This window comes from Leptinotarsa decemlineata, unplaced genomic scaffold, assembly GCF_025532065.1.
Source record: "Leptinotarsa decemlineata unplaced genomic scaffold, Ldec_3_MD MMD2_tig00000035_RagTag_RagTag, whole genome shotgun sequence".
Taxonomy (NCBI): domain Eukaryota; kingdom Metazoa; phylum Arthropoda; class Insecta; order Coleoptera; family Chrysomelidae; genus Leptinotarsa; species Leptinotarsa decemlineata.
In genome coordinates this window covers 9,048,597-9,074,809 of record NW_027412540.1, presented here as the reverse complement: position 1 = coordinate 9,074,809, position 26,213 = coordinate 9,048,597, and the positions used below count along the sequence as shown (strand labels likewise).

Genomic DNA, 26,213 nt, shown 5'->3' with positions numbered 1-26,213 from the left:
ATTTTTAAAAAACAGTATATGAAGAAACGATAACTAAATATGAATAAAAAAATATATTTCACATACTTTTCAAATCTAAGGGCAGGCAACCTCAGTTTTTCAATATCATTGCAATGAGTATTGAAGGATCTGACAATTCTGCATAAAGGAGAGTTTTTTCCTGAATTGGTTTCTCTAAATGGGTTTGCAAGTCTTTGCAAGGTGTATTCAATGAAATTTTTGTTATCAACGTAGGACAATCGACACGTTTATTGAATAATTTGTTCAGCATTAATATATCTGACATTTTTCTTTCATCTGTAAGAGACAACAAAGAATACGTTTTGAAAACTGGACGGAAATTTTGATTGATTACAGAAATATCACTTTTTCGCGCCAATTGTTTAACGAATTCATTTTGAACACTTTCAATTCTCTGTTGGTAAATCGAATATTGTGGACTCCAAACGACAGATGCAAAGTTCAAACGACTATATACATAAGAGTAATATAGATTAAAAAGTGTTTTTGCATTTCTGAAATGTCTTGTATTTCCTATAATGAAACCCAATAAACGATCACACATATTAACGGTCTTCTCAATGTGGGATTTAAAAATCATTTCTGAATCCATTATCACTCCCAAATCACGTACTTCATTAACTGTTTTGATTGTGTGATTTTCTATTTGATATTGAAAATCAATGGGAATTCTATCTCTCGTGAAAGTTATTTTGTGACATTTATCGAGATTTAAGTATAGGCTACTATTGCCACATATTTCTGCAAATGCTTCGAGATCATTTTTAAATCTCTCACAGTGCTGGATTTCTCTGATGATTCCATAAATCTTGAGGTCATCGGCATATAACGAAAAGTTGGAATGTTGAAATATTTCAACAATATTGTTAATATAAATTATAAAAAGTAATGGTCCCAAGTGACTCCCCTGTGGTACACCTGATGTAACAACAAAAGGTTCTGACTGGTAACCGTTAACATCCACAACTTGATGCCTTCCTGTAATGTATGACGATATCTACACCAGAAGATACTGATCTAACCTGATCTCCGCGAGTCTTTCAATGATCAAGTTGTGACTTATTTATTTCGAAAGCCTTGCTGAAATCCGTATAGATCACATCCACTTGCATGTGATCATCCATACTCTCTAACACATAATCTGTAAACTCGATTCAATTAGTATCAATGGATCTACAGGGGAAAAAACCACGTTGTTGTACCATTATTTCATTTTGTGTATGATCGAAAATAATTCTATGCATAATTTTTTCAAACAATTTATTGAGAATGCATAGGTTGCTAATAGGTCTATAATTCTTAACGTTACGCTTATCACCACCTTTGAGGAGTGGCATGACAATAGAAGATTTCCACTTACTAGGAAATCTTCCTGTCTTTAGAGATAAACTATAGATGTGAAAAAGGGGTGGTAACAAGTTCTATTTACATTTTTTTATAAATATCTCTGGTATGCCATCTGGGCCAGGACACTTCCGTATGTTTATATCAATAATTGCTTCAGAAATTTGCTGCTCAGAAATGCTAACAGAATAGTCAAGATTATCATTAAGCATTAGACGATCATTTGCCAGCGGGTCGTGAATATATAACCTCTAAAAATACTTAGAAAATAATTCACTTATGCCTTCTCCGTTGTCTTCTGACAGATCGTCTAAAAATACTGATTGAGGTATATTCCAGTTATTTTGTTTTTTTGATTTTATATACTTCAGAAACTTCTAGAATCAATGAGAATTTCATTTTTGATATTATTTATATAGTTATCGTAATCGTAACCGTTTGGAATGTCTACGTAATTGAAAAAAAATTGATACAGATGTTGTCCTTCATATTTTTTGAATCTTTTGTGTACTTTATTTTTTTCAATTATAGTGTGTATAGTATCCATCATGAAATGAGTTGAAAATTTATTTTTGAGTTTATATGTGGGTACATTTCTTCTTATCACATCATTGATTTTTTGATAGAATATTTCAACTACTGTATCCACGTTTTTCTCCATGAAACAATGGACCCAATTCATTTGCCCAAGTTCCAAATTTATTCTATCATAAGCTTTGTTGAAGTTCAATTGATTTTTCAAACACATATTTGAGTTTATGAAATTCAAAATCAATATTAAGCGCGGGATGATGTAAATCTTCTCTGATCAAAGGATCAGAACAATGAGTACCTTTGACACCTATTTTGTTACAAAATACAAGGTCTAGGATCCTATCATTTATATTTTTATTATTATTGAATTGCATTAGTTCCAAAAAAGAACACAATAATTTCAGAATATTTGGAGTCAACATTGGTCGCTTTAAAATAATCTTCAAGCAATACGGAAATCCATTCAATAGTTAAAAAGTTGAAATCGCTTATAAGCATTACCGAATTGTTATTGAAAATAGGTTGATTCTTACGAAAATTAGATAAGAAAGCATTCCATATTTTTGAGTGTTCATTAACTGAAGAGTTCCTTAAAGTTCGATTCTTTAAATAACTTCACAGAAAAAAGTTGAGGAGGCGATGTCAGAAGTCTTGAAAGATAATATCGACAATATCAATAACCATTGAGGATTGCTACCAGGAGCCAATACGTTCTCTACAGTTATGAGCCTTGTTGGAAATACATATAAGGTTTACTTATTGAAAGGTTAGAAGTTAGTCCTACTTTTGCCTACAATTTCATCCAACAAATTGTTGAACTATAATTCTTGACTCGATTATTTTGCACAAGATAATGATATTGTAACTCATTTGAGGAGAGTATACTATTTTTTTCGACTACTTATGTCAATTTCTTCTATTTTACATTCAAGAATTTTAAAAATTGGATTCATCGGATCATGGAACTTTGATTCGTTCACTTTATATCGACAATATCGAAAACAGGTTTTCTCTTTGGTCGATATTCATAAGACCAAAATTCATGCTTTTTGAAAATTTTACTGCAAAGTACCATAAAACAAGATTTGAACCGAAACGGGATATTCTTTACAAAACACTAATTTCTGACAAATAATCTTTTTATTTTTCAAATTTTTTGAGTACATCTTGAGGATGAATCTGAAACAAACACTTTTTTACACCAGAACAAAAAAAGTATCTTACGATGTGCAAAACGATAAGTAAGTTGGCATAATCACTTAGGATTATCACTCAATTCGTATAAGAGAATATTAATTTAATGAAGTTAATGTTATATTATTATTAATATAATTATTAATGAATATAAATTGCATGAAATGAGCTCCACAAAAAGTTCTGAGTGTTAATGCCCGATTATAGAAAAGACAGTATCTATTGAGTATGTGGGTTTTGTTATTGATATAGTACAGGAAGGATCATAATGTAACACAAAGGATGAGATAAATCATCAGTAAATTTTATATTCTCAGATATATTCTTTCAGAAAAAGTTCATTTTTATACATCAGCCATATTTTACTTCATTCATCTGGAAAATCTTGATAGGAAGTGATATTTTTTATACTTTGACATTGAAATGAACCTCTTTCATTACAAAAAAATGTTGAAGATACTGCTGTTTATTTTTCTGAGCCATTGAATAAGTGAAGGTTTCAAAGTTGCTCCAAATTATTGTGAGTTGATAACTACTTACTCAGTTTTCGACTGGCACAGAAGAATGAAAAACATAGTATCTTTGACATTTTACTGTAGTGAAAGAGGTACACTTCGATGTCAGAATTCAAAGAATGTCACTTCCTGATACGATTTTGAGGATTGTTGATATGGCTGAAGGAAGGTTGGTTAGGGAACTTCATTTTTTTCAAACAATTGTTTTCTTGCCAACGTTTCGTTTTCAATTAGAAGAAGGGAACAATTTTTCTAAAGAAAAAATTGATCCTGTTACCCAACCAACCTCTCTTCAGAAAAATTATTGAATCATTAAAAAAATGTGCGAAATTCGTCATTTCCGATTCACTCTTATACATTTTCCAAGTCTATCATCATTAAAAATATTGACTTCGAAAAATTATATACCAATTTAAAATTTCTCACCTCATGAATGGCTCCGTGCACTCGATGTATAGTGTCATCGATGAGAAACAACACTCTGTTTTCCGATGGAAATAAATGTAATCTTCGAATTCTATTCGAGATTAACATATCCTGTCTGATATTCGAATTATCACCAACACAACTGGTGTAAGAATATGCTTAAAGTTTTGGTTCCTTTTTTGGTAAATTTGTTCTCGTTATTCTTTGTTGAATGAAATTATCGCAGAATCGATAAACGTTTTATAGAGTTTAAATCCTCTCTATAAATGCCGCAACTGTTTCCATCTACGTATTGAGAAGTAATCAGATTCTCCTAGCATGTTTGTTTTCCTCTTTCCTCGATGTCTTAAACATACACGGGAAATATATTTCAAGTAAAGTGGAGGTTCAGTTCAGGTGCGTTATATATTTTCTGGAGTAACGGGTAAGTGAAGAGGAATTAAGACTTGAATTGTTTTCAGTTTCATCTTATTCTAGTAAAGATTTTTCCTCGAAATAACGATGTTAACAAACATGAAACGATGGAATTAGATTAATGTCGGGCTTTCATTTCATTAAACGAAACAGTAAAACGTTTTCTACAAAGAGTTTCCATCTTGAATATTTTTCCGGTGTTTACGAACCGCTCTTTTTATTACGTTTTAATATTCAATATCCAATTTGTTCGTTGTTTTCTTTGATCCAGTTGAGGTCATTTATTTTCTGTACTGTGATGTTGGTAATTAATATTTTAAGCATGAAGATGAATTAATAACCGTTTTTTCAAAATAAAAGTTGATTCAAAAAGACCAATTTAATAATTCATAATGGATTTTGAAACAGGGTTTTGATTTTTTTCATTATTAATTTTCCACCTTGCGAGTTCACGTATTGAACACAAATGGTTGAATACTAGTGGTGAACATAATGGCTATAAACAGTTTATAAATACTATTCAAAAATGGTAATGTTTTAACGTATGAAAAATAAAATCAGTATATACGTTTTTATGGATTTCATTAATGAATCAGCTGATTCAATAATTTGAAACTTTCTTCAGATGCAAGAAAACCTTTCAATAATTTTATAATGATTATACAAATTGTGATATTATGAAACGACAAAAATTAATTAGCGCTTCGGGGCGACCTGATTGATTCTAGTGGCGCATTTGCTTTTTTAGCTGCAGGAAAACCCGGAAAAAACTGAAGCACCACATTATCTGAAGATGTTGATCTGCCATGTCCTCTCTTTCATAGAATAAAATGTAGGGTGCCCCCAGAGGCTCCAATAAATTAAAGATATCGCCACGATAGTGACACGATTATCGTCAAACCAGTCCGTTTCGTCTTTAGTTGAATAGAACTGGCCGATACTTGATGAAAATCCATATTGAGAAACTAATCAACACAGTTCATAGTATGATTTTCACTAGAAGGGTTTTACAAAAAACGCGACACGTGTTTCACTATACAATAGCTTCTTCAAGCATAAACCTTTCATGCTTGAAGAAGCTATTGTATAGCGAAACACGTGTCGCGGTTTTGGTAAAACACTTATAGTAAAAATCATACAATAAACTATATTGATAAGTTTTTTTTTCGTTTCGTCTTTGACCAATGCGTAATAATAACCAGATTCAACACCTGAACCACAGTGAACAATGACTGCATGAAGATTATAATAGTGATGTGCTAGTGTCAGTTTATTTCAAAACTTCGTAAGACTTTGGTGCTTCCATCAGAAGTTGAGTCATGTTTGAAGATCATCAGTTTTATTATTAGAATGACTGGTGCCTCAGCTATACTTGTCTTATGATGGTCAGTTAGTTTGGCACATATTTGTCAATATAGTTGATCATCACCCGTTAACAGTTCTATTTTCAGATGATTTAACGATAAGCTTTGCACAGACTGCTAATCAATCATATTCGGAAATGCTAGTGGAAGTTCCAGAAAGTCACATATGTTTTCACTACCTCTTGAACATATACTACAATGTGAACAAGTGACAATTTTTCAAGCAAGAGATGTACAAACATAAGACGAGATAGACTGTATGGAATCATTCAATCTAGAGCGGTAAGGAGTATTGATTCAACTATTTTCCTGCTCACGAAGAGTATCCAACAAGAACCCCAAGAATTCGGAATAATCCTCTTGTTGTTCTAACGAGTATCTAGTGAACTTCAAAGACTCCAGGAAAGAAAGAAAGATGATACATTCCTTCGAAACTACAGCTGCATGAACAGGTGTTTGAGTTTGGTGAATAAGTAGAACACATTATCGTTCTTGTTCATCATTAAACCCTTGTTCATGAAATTATTCGTCTTCAACAACACTTGTGAAATGCTATTCATGTAGCAAGTGCTTCCTAAATAATCTAATCCAATTTTCTTCGCAAGATTTTCAGGACAACTGTCTACTGGTTCGTAAAGAAGAACAAGTTCCATAGAATCTGCATCAGAACCATTTCTCGAGCTGCAATCGATTTTTTCAAGTGATGAAGGGTTTCGTAGGAGGATCGATTGGGATCTTGCTCTATGAAGCTTTTCCATTGAAAGGGAACCAGAACCACGAGTACTGAAGCTCATATTTGGGGAGGCAAGAATGACCTTTGTCCATTGACCGAACTGAAAAAAAAAGAAGGCGGATCAATCACTTTCGAATTAAACTTGATAGGACACTGATGAATATAGACATATCTCGGCTTGTTTCGAAAATATTTCAGTTCCGTACTGAAGTCCTACTGATATTCTGAAAGATTCATCGTCCAAGTGTTTCGAAAGATGCAACAGGTAAAGCATTCAAGTAAGCACCCGATTCCTTGATCATTGCTGCTTTCAGAGGAGTCTTATCGTATACACATGAAGATTTCAGAAGTTTATCATTCACTGTTCAGGAAAGGTCGGTCCCATGCCCTTTGCATTACTTTTTTGTCTGAAAAGGAGCAATATTAGTTGCGGCATGCCAAAATGATCCACCTTCAGCATAAAAAACGTGTTTGATATTGATGAATATAGAAGGGAGGATGGAATCAATAAGTTCAGAAATAATATTGACTGACGACAGAAAAGCTGGTAAAGCTAAGGAAGAAGCCGAACGTAGCCCTAGTTCGCCAAGATTTACAGAAAGCGTTGCTTGATGACATGAATCATTATTGAAATAAATGTTAATAACATATTCCGTCGTGTTGAGGGGTAAATTATCATATTCGTCAGGCTCTAACCGACTTGACCAAGTGGGGGAATATCTGAGACCGTACATGAGTTTTGGAATCGCCAAACAACTTTCCAAAAGAAAATATGCAACGTGTTTAGGAAGTTTATTCAATCTGGTGGTCAGCAATTTGAGTGATTCCCGTTTTTCTCAAAAATGTTCTAAAAGTGAATCTTTAGAAAGAGGAGCACCCAAGAGACTCCATTTAGTTTCTTATTCCAGGAGCCAATTTCAAAATGATGGATTCGGAAATATTATTCGGAGTTGAAAGAATAATCAACTCGCATCTATCGAAATTTAGTATATTTTGAATTATCAATGATAGTAGTTGTCTAAGGCCGCTTGAGGACCTCCCCCCACCATTTGACCTTGTCCTTGAATGACGTCATATGACCTTCAGTTACGTGTCAGATGATATGAGCTTGATCATGGGTGTCGACCTTGAGATTTGAGTCTGTTCCTCAATATGTAACCTTGAAGTTTGGTCTTGAAAGATACCTCATGATGTTGCATTATGCACGTTCAATATGACCATGCGGTTCGACCTTGAGGTTTATCCTTGCTCAATACGTGACCTCGATGTTTGACCTTGTATGATGTCACATCATAGGTCCTCGAGGCATGGCCCTGGACTTGTGCTTTGACCTTGAGATATAACTGTCATCGATGCATAACCTTGAACCCCTCCCTCTTTTCGAGGATGATTTTCTATATAAGCTCAGTGTATCATATATTCTCACTCAGTTCAGACTACCTAACGTAATTGAATAGTTAGTGAGTATTTGTTGAGTTGTGTTGACGACAGCAGCTAGTATTTACCAATCCAAAAAGTGAACATCATCATCACAAAGGTGAACATAGTTTATATTTTTGAACCGTAATTTCACTATATTTATGAATATGGATAATTTGAAATTTGACATTGAAAAAATCAATTTTGCTATAATTCAACAAAGTGAAGCTTTAGAGCAAAAACCTATAACCGCCCTGGTTATTGATAGAGAATATAAAATAGAAAAAATGTCAATGTATTCCACACGATATGGTAAATCCATTCAAGTAGTTCTATTGGATGAGGAAAGTAATACTCCTTTTAAAGCATGGCTTCCAAAACGTGTCACAGAGCAATTCACAGAAGACTTCATTCGTGAAGTGAATTCATCCAAAGCCAAATTTACACTTACTTATATGGGTCAAAGTTCACAGGATTATCCTGGTGCTAAAACCCGATCATTGATGAAATTCAATGTTTTGGATTGAAAGTTTTGAGAGTATAACTACAATCTTTTTTTTTTGTAAATAGTGAAAATATGGTATAATAATATAAAATATGTATCAACTTGCTCATTTCATAGACATAGTCAAATTTCACGTGAGTATTTTAATTTTTTCACAATATAATTACCAAACTAATGAATGCAATTGGTTCATTTTCAGAGTTCTCCATCCTATAAATATGTGGATGCAATATTCAGCGCAAGAGTGGCCAGAAGCAGTGGATTTGGATTCTGCCATAAGAAAAATGGCTTGGGAATTGGCTGATCTAAGTTTTGACGCTCTACATTCATCAAATTATGATTTGAGTGTATGTTATGATGCTGAGGAGGGGCGAAAACTTCTGGAGCTTAGTGAGAAGTATGAACTCGGTGTGGCATTGTGTCAAAAATATTCGTATGGAAGCAGAAATTTGGACGAGTTCTGTGAGCTGATAATTGAAGCAGACTTAAAACAATTCCTTTACGATATATGCACCTACCTACCGCAGAATATCATAGAGAAATATCAATTGGAACCACGGAGTCCCAACCCACAACTGGAAGAATCCTTACATGATGGTGTTTAGAATATTTTAAATGTGTTGTATATGTGATAATCAAATTATGTTTCAATTCATATCCATCTATATATAATTGTTTTATGAATAAAAGGCAGGAAATAATTTTTGAGTGTTTTAATATCGAATATTTCATGGTGAATTACATGTCAATCTTATTACAATCCAGTCTGAACAGAACCATTAAGAGCATTATAAGATAAAACAGCATCGTGGAGGATTAGTGCATATACTTTGGTGTTCGCTGGAAACTTCACCTTGCGTGTTTCGAATTCAATTTTGATGTCGACAGTGGATGACTTCATAGCTTCAGGTTGATGGGAGCAGTCGATGATGAATAGTGGGTTGTTGCGAAAGCTGCCAATATCCATCATCGGTTCACTCATAGCTTTATCATAGTAGCTGCGTTGGAAGTTTTCATATGCATAATAGGCTGATGAGTCTAACTTCTTGTCGAAATCCAGATTCCAACGCTCATATGGGTATACTTCAGAGTTCAGAGATAGTCGAATATTATTAATATTCACATGTATGAATTTCGTTACATCTTTTGATATATTTTCGGAATGGTCGGTGTTTTGAAAGCCGATGATGATGTATCGAGGTCTTTCAAGACTGTTGGTCGTCTTCACGGCCCATATATCTGAGGATGTGTCACGAAGTGTGGGTAATTCATAAAGGTCCCACATACGATAAGCCACCTTCACCTTAGCATTATTACCATTTTTATTGATGCGATTCAATAACTTCAGTTTCTGTCGATCTTCCGGCACAATGTGTCTGATTCTCCATTCTATTTTATTGATTTCCAAATCTGCATCGACTTCCCCAATAAATGAATTTTTGAATGATCGTGCTATAATCAAAATGAGCTCCTGTTTTACATTCAGTATCCCCTTATTGTAATCTTCAGCAAAACCCATGAGATACTTCAAGGGTAATTTACCGCTGAATACATTGCTGACAGAATCCAATATATCTTGTTTATTCACATCAAGACCCCATCCTATCGGTAGTAGCGAATTTGCATGTGTTTGTCCAAATGATATCATCGTTTCCATTGTGGTAGTTATACCGGGTTTTCGAACAACGGCCACTTGCTCTCCACCCATTTCATAGCGAATTTCGTCGAAGAGGAAGGCGAGGGCGTTATTGGATAGGTAGCACTGCTTCGTGGCATCAGATGGTGTGAACTTCCCCTCGATATATATGTAACTATCTGCAATATCGAGTATAAGATCTTGAAAATTGATTGGAATTCTTATTTCATCTGAATTTTTGTAATATGGTGAACCATACGGCTTATATGTATGCTCATGAAGGCTAATGAGGGAATGGTCGAACAGGGGCTCTTCGAACACCTCCAGTTTATCGCTTGTGGTGATTGTCGCCATGTTATCACTATTTTTTATATCGCACCTTCAAGCCAATAGATTTGAGGAAGTTTAAACTACTAGCGCTCAGCCTATATCTTGATCGTTCGGCGGGCATACGTGGAATGAATCGACTTTTAGATTTTTTCTTCTTTAAATGTACATGATTATAGTCTCCACCAAATGCATTACGCTGATTCAACTGCTGCCGCTGCTGCAATCGCTGGATATTGAAGCACAACCCCATTTTTTAGAAACAATCTATAGCTTTATCAATTATTGACATCTGCTCAGCGTTAGGAAATGATAAATAATGAGTTAAAATTTAGTCAACTCCTGCTTTATACTGATTTTTTCACCGATTATCATCGCTCACCATCTTTTTTGCTCAATTGTTTGAATGCTTATCGAGGGTTGTTTTATTATATCAGATTGCATCGATTTGATATCCTTTTCCATATGTTCACATTTTTTTACAATTTCCACTAATTTCAGCCCAAGCGTAATGAGATCTTCCCTGACTGATGCGGAATATTTTTCTACTCCATCTAATCTCAAATTGATTTCATCAATATCAGAATCTAATTCTCCTCTGATCTTCGAGATGTAAAAACCAACATATTCCCGATTAACACAATCCGTACTCTCTTTAGGCTCGGCTATATTTTTCAATCGTTTATTTTCCATATCAAAGTTTCCATCGGAAGTCAATTTAAAACCAACTCCAGGTTTTCCTCGCAAAACATTATTTGAAACTGCCTTACTTCTGCGACCAAACTTATCGATGCTTGCTCCACTCATTTTTGTGATACACTTATGACGGTCGTCGATGTTGTGAATCAACATATGAGAAATGATGATCGTTATAGCCTAATCAATTCCAATTTAACTATTATTTTTTCACCATTGAAATTGATTAGATTACCATTATCATCCAATATGCGTAAAGTGATATTGTCGAGGTACTTACGACCGCCAGGCTGTATTGGCATATAAATAATATTTTGCGGTTCCTTGGTGAGTTTGTAACCGGGCTCTACATCAATATCAAATTCAAAGATGCTATGGATTTCATTACCATTTGAATATGCTCCAGCTGTGACATTACAATCCACACGAATAATTCTCACCTTATTGATATTTACGGGCAATGTTGATTCATGAGTTTCATCGATGCCAAACACATCGGCTTCGAACCCTAAAAGTTCGGCAATAGTGTTTTCATGTTTGAGATGGATGTAATATTTCGACCTCATTTCACATTTCAGAGTGTTGTTGTTTGCGTGTAGGAGAAATACTCCATCGATATTCTCCTCAGCTCCATTCTCCAATTGAATTTCTTTGGATTTGATGAATTTTTGAATCACCTTATTGATTTCATCAATTTCATATGCTCCAGGTGGAATTTTTATAATGATAGGAGGTGAGTTAGCTTCTTTAGAATAGGCGATAACATTATTTTTCACATCCACATTGAATATGGAGTTGTAGGAATAGAAACCGTGTAAGCCCAGACCATAATTAGCGCCACTATCCAATTCGATGGGTGGGTAGAAGTTGGCGCTCAACTCGCTAGAGTGCCCCGACAATGAAAACGTGCGTGACATGACTGATGAATTTTCATTGACTCATGTCTTTTTATTGCTGACAGCAGAAATTGTGGAGTAATCGTCGTTTTTTAGGTGGTCTGTCCAGATGATCCATCCCATTATGTGTGACTACATTCACATCATTCACTTTACAATAACAACAGAAAATTTTTCTTGTAGGTGGCCCATCATTCACATCGGAATTATTGCTGCTACCGCTGGAATTATTCTGATGGTCTTCGCAGTACTGATACTTCAAGACATCAATATCATTTTGTAGATTTTGTGGTAACTTATCCCATACAGATGCAATTTCATGCGATGCACACCCAATCAACACCTCTTTCGGCATATCAGCGAGTTGTTCTTCACTCATTTTTCGTAAAGTGCGTACTCTGGAATATGCGATCAATGAATGACTCATCCTCTTGATACTTTCCCTGTCCTGCGCTGGTGTTATCTCCATGTCTTGCTCTGTAGAAATTCCAAACACAAATGACCACACCATACTGTGTTGAATTGTTGTTTACGCTCATAGTTATATGTGATAATATTGATAGGATTTGAACCCCTATAAAAATAGTGAATCAATTCTTTTGGAGGGGGTAAATCACCGAAACTATCAAAATATTTCACTGAAGTGTCACATTTTCTGTATGCTACCCAATGTGTCCCTTGACCATGTCGACTATCCAAATTTACTATGGCAGATTCATATCGGAGTGGTCCCGATTTTGGCAAATCGTCACGCATATATACCCCCCGAAAATATGGAATCATCATTTTCTTAGCATGATAGTTGAGGTCGATGTTGGAGAGAGCTCTTTGAGGTAGCAAATCTATGAGTTTTTTGAAATTTGAGGTTTCAAATAGACCCCTAATCCTTTACGGTAAGGCTTCAAGTAGATACCGCTTCCTTGTTTACCTAGAGCGATTGCCTCCATGTTTTTATTATGTCGATTTGCCTCACTCAATTGCTCCCTACTCGCTTTCGCTGCTTGTACTGCTTTTGTTATGCCAGCTGTAGCACCGGCTAAACTTCCTAGCGCCGATAAACCAGCAAAAATTGGAATGAGTGGTAGTATTCCACCAATTTTAGGAATTGGTATGATTCGCGGTGTGCGAATTCTCTTTTTCCCACCCGCAGCCCTCGTATATTTGCGTGCTGCTTTCAGTGCAATTTCAGCTGCTCTTTTAGAATTTTTGACAACAAATTCACTTCCGCCCGCTTTGTGTAGAACATCACGCACTTTCTTAACGATTCCAGAACCAAAAGCTATCACCTTAGAGTCTTTCAATAGTTTTTTTGATTTTTTTTTCTTGGTAGGACCTTTTTTTTTCTGTATCCGTGACTGCTTGGATGGTGACTCGCAACCCATACCAAATCGCCGTTTCCCCTTCATTATATTCGTAATTAGCCAAGCGGCTCCTTTCTCTCCAATAGATGCGTCTTTTGCCTTGAATCGATTCCAAGCACTTTCTGCAAGCTCCTGATCTGCTCTGTGTCTAGCTGAAAGATTGTTAGGATTTTGTGAATATGCAATATCGTGTTTTCGACATTCAGAATCCAGTTGATTGACACCCGGATCACCTCTCGCCAATCTTTTCTGCAATTTGGTGCCAGGGCCGCAATACTGATAGCCAGGTAAGTGTAATTCGAAAGGTAGACTATTGATGAGGTAATTGACCAATCCCCTACCAGTTTTATTTGAATGCCACTCAGGAGATCTACATCGGCTCATAACCCCCATTTAAATAAAGGAATCGATATGGAGACCTGCTTATATAGTCTCCAACTGTCATACAATGCGCATACTGAAGCAGAAGCACCAATTTTCCATCGATAATTTCGATGAAAAAGTGGGTGGCGGCTCGGAAAGCGGTGTGAAACAGCGTCATGGATCCTTACTTCCACTATCCATTCGCGGTCTGATTATCGGACCTTCCAATTGCGGCAAGACAAATGTTATGATTTCTCTACTGACTCACCCTCTAGGATTACGATTTGCAAATGTTTATCTTTATTCAAAGTCCCTTTATCAACCCAAATATGAGTATTTACGTGAAGTATTAGCTCCAATTGAAGGGTTGGGATTTTACACTTTCACCAATAATGCAGCTGAAATAGTAGAGCCTTCAGATGCCAGAACCGATTCAATATTCATTTTCGATGATGTGATGTGTGAGAAACAGGATGTTATACGATCATATTTCAGTATGGGTCGTCATAAAAATGTGGATTGCTTCTATCTAGCCCAAACATATTCACGAGTCCCGAAACAATTGATTCGAGATAATGCAAATTTTATTGTGCTGTTCAAACAAGATGATATGAATCTCAATCATATTTTTTCTGACCACGTGTCACCAGATGTGACATACAAGCAATTTAAAGATATGTGTGCGAGATGTTGGGTGGATAAATATGGATTTTTAGTAATTGATAAGGATCGAGAAGTGCAAGATGGACGTTATCGAAAAGGATTTGATGCTTTCATATATCCTTGACGTTCTTGAAACAATTGAATCATTCGAGTGCTAGATAGTGTGGACGACGCTTCATTGTACACATTCTTGAAGTGAATACATTATGGAGGGAAAAAATGATGATGAAATGTGTTTGAAAAGAAAGTTAATTGAAGCAACAGATGCCGTTCGGAAGAAATTCAATTATATCAAGAATAGTCGCTTAGGTGATCAATCAGCACTCGAAAGAATCTATGAGCCAATAATAACACCTTTGAAAGCAATATCTGCCAATACTGGAGGAGCATCTCAAATAAATCAGGTAATGCAGACAACAAAGAGTGCTACACCACTCACCGCCAAAAATATAATTAAAAGTGAGCTAAAAACGAAATTTGAAGAGGCTTTTTCGAAGGATCTTCAAGCTTCTTCGTCTACAACTTCAGATTTAGAATCATCTAATGTGCTTGATAAAGGTGATGAGGTACAAAAGCACATACAAAAGTTAATATCAGGAAATCCCTCATACGATACCGTCTTTGGAGTACACATGAACACTGAAACGGGAAATTTACAAATGGGTGTAGCTGATGTGGAGTTCATCGATGAGAAAATTGTGTTCAAGAAAAATGGTAAAACTATTGCCACTTATCAGGGTACCCCAAAACTATATAAATTGATATTCATGAAAGTACCACCGGGAAATATCCCCTCTTCCGATATGACCACTTATGGTGATATACTCAAATTAACGAAGGCAGCATATAAATACAATGAAAGAAAACAGGGTCTACTATCAAATAATTGGAAGAAATATCGAGAAATAATCGTACCACTATTATCTAATGGAAACCCACTGCAGAATCCCAGTAGAGAAGGTACCGGTATAATCAAAATACCCACTCAAAAAAAATATATCAGAAATAAGCATATAGATTATGTTTATTGGAATAAACTCGAAGAATTGGTTGATCGCCTTCAATTGCTTTGGAGTTCACGAATGGCTGGACATACCGGGCACGATAATGAAATATTGGCCATAATTGAGGAATTACGTGAAGAAGGATTAGTCTATTGAGCGTAATATAATGAACACAATGTATGAAGCTGACTCAGTTACTCACAGATGATCTAACTATGCATACCACAATTGATAAATTTGGGCGTAGAAGGGGTGGTGTTGGTAAACCACTTGTTGGAAGATCGGGTGTTGGATTCATTCTTACACCACATGGTGATTATGACATTCAGAATAAGCGATTGCAGAATATTGGTGAACCTGTAGACGGTGAAGACTCTGTAACTAAAAGATACGTTGATAATCATATTAAAGAAACCAAGGAATCAACCCTGAACTATTTCGAAGAATTCATTGCGCCAGCGCTACGATACGTCAAAAAAAACATTGATTCAAAAAATACCGAACTGCGAATCATCATTGACAAAAATGCACTCATCACTTCAGCATTAGCTGATCGATTGACTAATATGGAAAAGCGAATTGGTGTTGTAACCGAGTTGGTTGATACTTTTACTGAGCGAGTTATTGAAGTTGAACAGTCAGTTGTTAAACCTGCACGTGAACAGTAGCGAACTGAATTCTCGACTTCATCACTTCGAAGTCATATAGCAGTAATATGAGTGATGCAAAATGGCAGGTTGTGAAGGAAATACATAAGCCGGCGCGTCGAAATTTTCCCCGTCGAAAGACACTAATAAAGGGATTTTATGACTTGTGGCAGATGGATCTGATGGAAATGCAACCATATGCTACAGAAAATAATGGTTATAGGTACATCCTCATAGTAATCAACTGTTATTCAAAGTATGTATGGTCAAGACCACTGAGAAATAAAACAGCTGATTCAGTTACTGCAGCTATGGCGAGTGTGTTGAAAGATGCGAAGCATGTCCCAAGGAACTTACAATCTGATCACGGTACCGAGTTTTATAATTCAAAATTTTCATCGCTAATGAGAGAGCACCGTATTATTCATTACTCAACATTCAGCACAAAAAAGGCTGCGAATGCGGAAAGAGTCATCAGGACGTTGAAAAGTTGGCTTTATAGACATTTTTCACTTCAAGGCCATTACAGTTGGTTGAATATTCTTCCTAAAATTACCAGTCAATATAACAACAAAGTTCATCGTACCATTGGTATGAAGCCCGTAGACGTAAAACCATCCACAAAAATGACAGTTTATGCAAGATCAAAGAAGCAGCATGGAAAACGTGAAAAAAAAGAATTCAAAATTGGAGATATGGTGCGAATCAGTAAGTTTAAAAATGCATTCGCCAAAGGTTATACAGCAAATTTCACTACTGAACTTTTTAAAGTTGTGAAAATTAATAGTACAGAGCCTATAACTTATGAGCTAGAAGATGTGAATGGAGATCCGATCAAAGGTTGCTTTTATAAAATGGAATTGAATAAAGCTAGAGATCCCAATACATATTTGGTTGAGCGAGTTTTGAAAAGGAAAGGACGTCGCCTATTTGTGAAGTGGTTGGGATTCTCTGAAGATCATATCTCTTGGATCGATGAAAGTTCATTAGTTTAATTGAAATATTATTGTAGTAAATGGAAAAATAAAGACAATATGATGAAATTGAATTTTTATTATTGAATATTAAAGCAATTCATTTATTCAACATATAATTTCACATGTATTGAATATTGACATTAGCTGTGATGGGTGGCACTGTAACCAATGGAATATATGTCCGAATAGCGTTACCATATATTTCTCGTCTTTTCACCTGATCTTCACAGTTCAAACACCAACAATCCCGGAAGTGAATGTTCTCATCGGGATAGAAATCACCAACATTTTCACATAATATCAATCCGCTTCTGCATACGGTACATAAATTGTTCCAACAATCTACTTTATAGTTATCACAACGTAGACAACGTTGAAGTAGTAACTCACAATTTGCTGCACAGTTCACACAAATATTTCTATAAATTCCCATATTGTCACACACGATTCCTATGGAACATTTGCAGCACTGATGGTGAGGGCATACTTCTGGAGTTGAATTATTTGTCGCCTTCGAAACTTTAATTGGACTCGGAACTTGGGTTGGATTTTTCAATACACATCTACGACACAGACCGGTACATGGATTAATATATGCTTCAGGCCAATAACCTTGACAATTACTACACATTATAACTTGATTGACTTTGATTGGATGACCGCGTACTTTCGGTTTTGAATCCCACTCTTTTGGAAAAGGCATATTAGTATTCACTATTGGATGTCGAAATATTCAACTGATGAATTCAAATGTACTCTCATGAACCTCACTTCCTATTATAAACACATAGAGTGACAAGAGGAGGGATGGTGTAGTGGTGGGGTTACCACCTCCACAAGAAAAAAAAAACATATAAAAATCGACTCGCAACTCTAAACTCCAATTACTATTCACTAGTGCTAGTAGTACCTTTGACGAAACTTATCGAAAAATAAAAAAAATGAACGCTAAAAAAATCAATGAAGTTTTGATGAGATTGTCTCTCGAAGACGAAAATAATCGGTTTTCTGATGAAGATGATGAACTCCCCCCAACGACATTATTGATGAAGAGGGTGAACTTCCCATCGACGTTATTGAAGAAGAGGATGATATCGTCGAAGGAGGGGATTACATAATCGACATCGTAGATGACATCGACGTAGAAGAAGACGGTGTAGCCATGGTAGATGAGGGTATCGATGTAGAAGAAGACGGTGTAGCCATGGTAGATGAGGGTATCGACGATGACCCGGCGACTGACAATGGGAACATCATTATAGGAAGTCGTTGGTTGAATGTCAGTGATACGGTGGAAAATAATTTAGATTTATATTGTGTTACGGACTCTCATGTTCGTATACGAACCATTGATGATACCATCTACATGTTATGTTGGTGCTGTTTTAGGTTTTATTCCCATCGAAATAATAATGGGGGTGAGTATCAACATATTGATATCCATTACACTATTTCGATGATGGGGATGACGCAAACTTTTTGCGAAGCTTGTGACAGGCCACTGACGAACTTTCGTCGATTGGATGTTTGCATAATTTGTAACCATGTACCCTCACAATGATTTGTTTTAATAAATATTATATATTTTTTATTGTTGTTGTTTTTTTTTGTTTAACACTAAACCTTTTGATGGAAAACAATCAAATCCTTCTCAAAAAAAAAATTATTGACACAAATAGTGGGTGAACTGAAGTGTATGGTTGGATATCCAAACTGTTACTACTTGATTTCGAATATATCTTCCAATGATTCGTTGAATGTATTGGACTTCTCTATTTTTTTTTCTATCAGATATGAGTGATACATATGGGTAATTAGCTTTAAAAAAAAATATTGGGTTAGGTTGAACACTGCCCCAAACCACGCAGTATTCCGTGTGCACCAACCAGATTATGTGCACTCCGAGAAAACTAACCTAACCCAACCATTTTAATCGTCATCTATAATGATTATGTCAGGATCCGGAGAATCGGGTATCTCGAGGGGGTCATCGAATTGATTTTGTTCTCCGACTTGATCATCCAAATACGGCTCCATAATGTCGGGGCTGGGTGATTCTTCCCGAACTATCAGAAAAAACTCGTTCATCACCCCAAAGTCGGCATCTGGATCCATTGGGTCATCAAATTGGCCATACTCATCAGCTTCATATTCGAAATAACGTCGTTCCTCATTCAAATCAATGGTGGTATCTGAATACCCATCGAAGTCGTCCGGACACGTTGAAGTGATATCTTGCACTTGGATATCTCCATAGGACGAACCCTCGGGAGAATCGACATGAGGCTCACTTGAGGAATCAGCTTCCTGCACAATTGGAGTTACTCGATTCATGATGAGTGAACAAGTCTATCAGTTATTGAGAATGCAACCTTTTATATATGATTTGTAGAAGGAGGGAGAGTGGAGGGGGTGATGGAGGGGGTAGAAGTATTTGTTAAATGAATCATAATATGAGGGAAGAAAATGAAAAAACAGATGTGGTCAGCTTCGCTCCGCTTCGCTCCGCTCCGCTCCGCTCCGAAAATTTTTCGACCCGCGAATTGAATTAATTCGCGATCGCCGTTGAAATTATTCTGCGGATTCGCGAATTTGCTGTCACGGCCACGGATCCGCGGATAGCCCGCCGATAAAACCGCGGTTCCGCGGCCAAGGCCGCGGACCCGCGGTTTTATCGGCGGATTATCCGCGGATCCGCGGCCGCGGCCGCGGATCCGCGACTTTATCCGCGGATAATTTTAATTCGCGGCCGCGAATTAATTTAATTCGCGGGTGCGGTGCGGTCAACCGCACAGTTAACAATACCTTGGGAGTTGAGGATATGTAGTTTATTCCCAGATATCGTACAGCACATGTATATATTAAGTAAAACATCACATATATATGAAATAAAATACACTATTTTCTCTATGGATCATCATCAATTGGTTCTTTTTGCAATCCGCTCAGGAGAAAAATTTCACCTAAACTGACCTAACCTAACCAACTGTATGCAATCATTTATATTCACATCTACTTATTCGAACACACTAAATGATAGTTACTTCCATTATTCATCTATTCTTTCCTGTTTTTTTTCATTAGCCAGCTGCCACACCCTTATAAATGACAACCATCAGAAGTCGCAACTTGTGTGAGCTAATGACTAATGATGTAACGTCTATTTGTTGAACTACTCTAATGAATAATTTCTTTCATTATTTATATATGGAAACGTCATATTCGAATTGAATGATGCTGAGGGATGGGGCAAGGTTTTCAGCTTCTTTATTATTAATCAAACTCATTAGTTTTACCATACAAAGTTTATTTCTCCTAGATCTTATTTTGAACTAACCCATATTGCAAATAAATACTAACATAGATTGTACTATTTCTGTGGTTAATTTCTACATGCTAAATATGGCTAGAACATGACTAGATTAAAGGAATAAATACTGCCCCAACCTCGCAGTATTCTGTGTGCAACAACCAAAGTATATGCACTCCTTTCAATTCCTTGTTTATTTTTTATTTAATTTTATCATGAAAAAAAATTACAACCTTAAAATTAACATGCAAAAAATATTTTATAAACAACTTAAATATATCTTAAAATTAACATGCACTACATATATACATATATTTACAAATCCATCGGTAAGCCGGCAATCATGTCCTTCCATCGCCGCACCCGAGGCTCGTACTTCTCAATGTAAGCCACTAGCTCGCCTTCAAGTTGATCTTCTTTGCGAAGATCCGCTTCAATGCGAGACAGCTGCTTATCTAATTCCCGCTTCTGAGCCTGAATGCCTTCAATTTTTGCACTCATGGCTCTGCGGCGGGAATCGCACTCACCTCGACGCTGTCGCTTCTTGCTCAATTCATCCATCACAGATCGCATGTATGAGAAAGAATCAACAACTTTCCGGTCCTCACATGTGCTCTGTGACAGATGAACTTCCGCAGCGACCTCTCGTGTGGGCGAAGGAATGTTTTCCTCAGGAAGGGCTGGTGAGGTTGATCTCCCATCCTGATGTAAAGGAGACGGACTAGCTTCCCGATGGACATCTACAACCACTTGCACCTGGTGGACGGGTGCTACAAGGGAGGATGGTCCAGCTTTAGATATTTCCGAAGAACGGGTTGCTTCCGGCCAAGCTCTAATGGCCGTGTTCCTTTCACACCTTTTCCTGAAGACGCTCAGTTTATCGCCCTTCCTCCGGATTGATGGCTTCGACTTCGACTTCGCGGATGGTGGTTTCGTCTTCTTGGAAATCCGCTCTTCAGACTTCACCACCTTGTTGTTGGCCCGTATCCGCTTCTTCGGGTTTTGAAACTCATCCTCGGAGTCGATCTGGGATAACACACCAGGTAGCTGTGCCAACATCACATCTTCCACATCCGATAGATCCAGAAGATCTGGCAGTGGTTCCTCCGAGTTTGGATTCAACGTCTCCAACAACCCTTCCAAACTCTGAGACGTCGGTACCGCCTCGATGGATAGGTCCATCATTGATTCCACTTCCTGGTCTGGGTTGAAATCACGAAAGAGGGACTTGACATTGGAAGTCGTCGTCGTCGGAGCCATCGTTGCCATCTGGGTCCTAGGTGGCTGGATCATCACGTCCTGATGGACAACCACCCTCCTGCGCATGGCTTCATCTAGCTGGGCTTCAGATAGCGGGGTTCCAGCCATTAACCCCTTCCTGCGCATGATCTCCCTCTCTTGGGCTTCAGTACGAATGGTTCCATCCATCTGGGCAGCTCGTAAGAAAGACATGCTTCTGAAAAAAATGAAATATAAGTCAATACAATATATATATATATATAGTTATTGAAATTATGAACTTACATTGAATCGAAAAAATTTCCACTGGAAGCAGGTTGGCTCGACTGGGCACTGGAGGTAAGTTCACTCAAGGACTACTGCAAGCGAATGGTTTACTCTGGCCTCCTCTCGCATTTTAAAAGGATAAGCTCCACCCACTTCCCTCTCTACAACCCCACCATCAGTTGTGCACTGTATGGGGGTTGTGGTGGGGGTGAAGTGGGAGAGAACGATAACATTCATTAACTATATTCAATTGGTATGAATTTTCCAATTATTGTTGAACATTAAAAAAATGGGTATATATATTTTTAATATTCAATTAGTCAATTGCTCTTCCAATAATTTAATGAGTAGATCTAATTTTCTATTGCCGACATTGCTTTCATCTTTCAACACTTCCAAAAAAATTCTGAAATTCTGATTGGGGCATGTTTGATAAAACTCAATGTCGTTATGTCCCCAAGGTAATGTCTTGGTGGTATTAGGTATTATGAACCTTTTATCATCCTTATGTGATAGAGCAACTTTATTGCACATCAATGTATATACTTCATGTAAATCACTTCGAAATATATTCATCTTTCGCAATATTGTACCACCTGTTTCAACAATCTTTATGTAATCATCAACTGATATTTGATTTCTTATAACGGATTTTTTGATACCTTTTGCCTTCTTTATTTCATCTGATACACTTTGAACGTGATAAGCTTTGGCACCTGTGCCGTGGAAACTAATGATGGGATCACTCGGGAGTTCATCCTTCATCTTTCCAAGTATCGACTTCGTTACTGGCACATTGAATTTATTATTCATCACATAGTTGGAAGTGTCAAATTTATCAATGTTCTCACTCATGAAATCATAGAAATTATCAGTCATTATCTTCAATATCAAAGAATCCTTATCGGTATATAGAAGAGAAGCTTGAGATCCGTAATGCTTTTTGATGACGTCATAGAAAAAGTCGTAGATAACAGTTTTCGACATATCCAATATGCAAAATCCCAGATATAATGGTTTATTGTAGCAAACCTTAACTCTACCCATATGAATGGCGACAAAGTCTTCCGAAAATATAGATAATGTTTTGAAATTGGGACGAGCTATAAGAGCGTTGGCACCCATACCTCTTCTTATAGATTCCCAATGTGTAACAATGCGAATGTCTCTTCTATTATTAACATTCTCCATTGTTTTACCATATATGGAATTCACGTTTAGTTTGAAATAGTTCTTCTCAAACTTATTCTTGGCATTATTTCTTAGGGTTGTATTCAAATCAATATATTTCTTCAACCATGGTGATTGATTGAATCTGAGAATTCTATGAGTTCTCATCACCATCAAACCATTACGAACCGCCTGTTTCAAATTTCTATAGTGAACAATATATTTTTTTTTATCATTCAAATTCGGTATGAGTTTGGGTATTTTAGACTTTGAACCAGGTGGTATAATGCTCTCCACCAAAAATGGCAAATCTGAATGTAAATCGTGCAATTCTATAGGATAGTGCACATCTACTTCAAGAATGTATCCTTGACAGCCATCATCTGGAATGCTATTGATATCTAGCTGACTTATTTCATCGGCGGTCAACCAAGTGAATCCGTCAACAGGTAGTGATTGACACATACTATGGCCATATAGATTGGTTGCATCCAAATACATTATGAAGGATGAAGGTTCGTTGGGATTATAATTCGGAAGAAATTGATTATTTGCAATATGCTTCCTTTCCGAACATTGGCTAACACCGCCACGTATACCATTTTGGAAAAAATGCACCATATCGATATCAGTTAGTAATTCTAACTCGACCCCTGTAAACTTCAACATAGCATCCCAAGATAGACCTGGAGATGTGAAATAATGAGCAGGATCCAATTTGTATGTACCCAAACTCATATTTCTGAAATTTTCAAAAATATCACACAACAACAGAACATCAGATTTCAAGTAAATGTCAGAATATTCACCTAAATCCCGACAATTGAACATGCCCCATACCTGTTTCACTCTATCATAATCCTCATCAGAAATATGCTTCTCATTCAGTTTATCATAAAAGTCCAACTTCGATGGTATACTTGAATAATTCAATTTATCCAGACAATCGATGAAGTTATAAGGAAAAACACCTTTCTGCCTCATTAGCTGAAATTTATCATTTTCTGGAAAATATTTTTTAGTTTCAACAAAATGTTTTTCATCCAAATTATCACCCAACTCTTGTAGAGATGCAGCCAAAAATTTGAAGCTGTCCACAAATCTCAATTTCAAATATTTTTTTTTTATTTGACCATTTCGATACAATGAATTTTCCATGAATAGATGTTTCGTGAAAGAAACATATTTCTCTTTAGTTTGAGCGATGACATCAACTTTATTTTTATCGGTACATAACTCCTTTATGAATAAGTGGCAGTCATACCCGCTGAGATTATGGAAAATGATTGGAATGAATTCGGGCAATTTGAAATTGAGATTACAAATGGAATGAGTAGCTCCATTTCTTTTTTCCCCGTTAGATGGCAATGATCACGTACTTTAATATCACCCTCTTCAAATTTATTTCCACATATCCCACATGTGGTGGCAATATTGAAGTCATGCTCTTCCTCAGCAGTCAAAGGACTCATCGGAACCACATTTTTCAAATATTTGTGATAAATATTGGTTACGTCAGCCTCCAAGTTTGAAACAAACACTTTAGCTGCATCAGCACCTCTGTATAATACAAATTTGGAGATTGAATCATCGAAAGAACACTTTATGATATATGAGAAAGCATATGGTTCATGAAGATAAGTTTTATTTGTGAAAGAGTGTGCAGGATTTGGTTCATTTGTGTGCACTGGTTTCAAAATAGATTCAAAATCAGCATACACAACGAATGGAACTTTCAATTGTTTTTCGAAATTTTCAAATTTCAAAATATTTTCAGGTACACATTTACCAAATTTGTCAATTCTTAAATTAGTGTTCGGTGTTGTTGTTGATATGTGATTACAATCATTTAACTGGTGTCGCAATAAAGCCCGCTCATCACTAAAGTACAATAAACAACCATCACAAAAATATTTTTTGTGGTGGTGTGCAGATATTTGGGATGATACTAGTCTCGATAAATCCTTTATCCAACAATAATGACTATTACCAGATTCGTCTGTGATATTCAATAGATTCACGTGACTGTTAAGCCTAGATTTTGAATAATGTAATGGGCCTACAACTTCATATTCGATTTTGCCATTTTTGAAAGTGTTCTCCAACCCATAAACATTGATAGAGCAATTATTCATAACCTCAAATTTAGGGATATCTTTCAACTTAACTGGAAATTCCATACCTGCTACATTCAATACGGTTGAAAAGTGCGGGTATGACGAAAGTTCACACACTCTCGCACTGGCAGGATATAAAGCTGAAGTCACAGCCCACGCAAAGCAGTAATGGTCCTGATTCACAACATTCACCACACTTTTCTTGGACTCGATGAATTTGGGAAGTTTGATGTAAGAAGATCCACCAAGGGGGCTAAACTTATTAACATTCACCTCCAAATACAAAATTTTCTCAATTGTCCAACCTGAAAACAGAGATTATTTTTCGACACACTCAATTGATGATGTTTAGAATAGATCACATACCTGAATCTCGATGTTGAAATTCCATCGCTTGGGCAGTCAAACTATCAGCAAAATTGTTATATACCACATTCAAATCATTCGATTGATCAATAACTTGATTGGAACTATTGAATGCTTTAACATCACAGTACTCTTTAGTTTGTAGATTGTAGCGCCCAAACACCTCCATATTCACTTTCACAATTTTATGAATGACCAACACTTCTTCCAGTAGTTTCAACACTTTCTGCTTCAATTCATTGAAGAATGTGTTGTAATCCATATGGTGATTTTGACTATCCACCCTATAGCTCACAATTCTACACTTGAACGCTGTGCCTACAATTTTAACACCTTCCCCATAATGCACACATGCATTCGTTCTATGGTGCAAAGTTCTACGATGTACATTCATCTGATCACTTAAAATTGTCAAATTGCAGCACTGGCATGTCTGCATTACCGGAGGTGCTGGGGGGTTTAACCTCATCCTCTTCGGAGTTGATGCTTCTCTATCATTCTCAGTTGATGGTCCTCCATAATTCATCAACGTACATGAATCGCGCTTATGACGACGTAGGTTGTCACTGCGTGTGAAATTTTTCCCACATTCGTTGCACATATACATTTTGTATGAAATTATATGAACCACAAGATTAGGAGGAGAATGCGAACTGAGTGAAACAATCACATAGCACTCCCGTTAAAAGTATTTTCCCCCACTAC

At 36.4% G+C, this 26,213-nt stretch overlaps 2 protein-coding genes across 12 annotated transcripts in view; both read right to left on the bottom strand.

Annotated features, from left to right (window-relative positions):
- Nucleotides 1–26,213, bottom strand: part of nrm (neuromusculin) — a 1,033,009-nt gene that overhangs the window by 646,352 nt on the left and 360,444 nt on the right. The gene's annotated exons all lie outside the window — the stretch shown is intronic.
- On the bottom strand, nucleotides 21,970–26,007 carry LOC141480997 (uncharacterized). The gene is made up of 2 exons (XM_074171835.1): nucleotides 25,509–26,007; nucleotides 21,970–25,447 (listed from the first exon to the last, which is right to left on the bottom strand). The coding sequence occupies exon 2, from the start codon at nucleotides 24,181–24,183 to the stop codon at nucleotides 22,168–22,170; it is 2,016 nt and encodes a 671-aa protein (XP_074027936.1). The 5' UTR covers nucleotides 24,184–25,447; nucleotides 25,509–26,007; the 3' UTR covers nucleotides 21,970–22,167.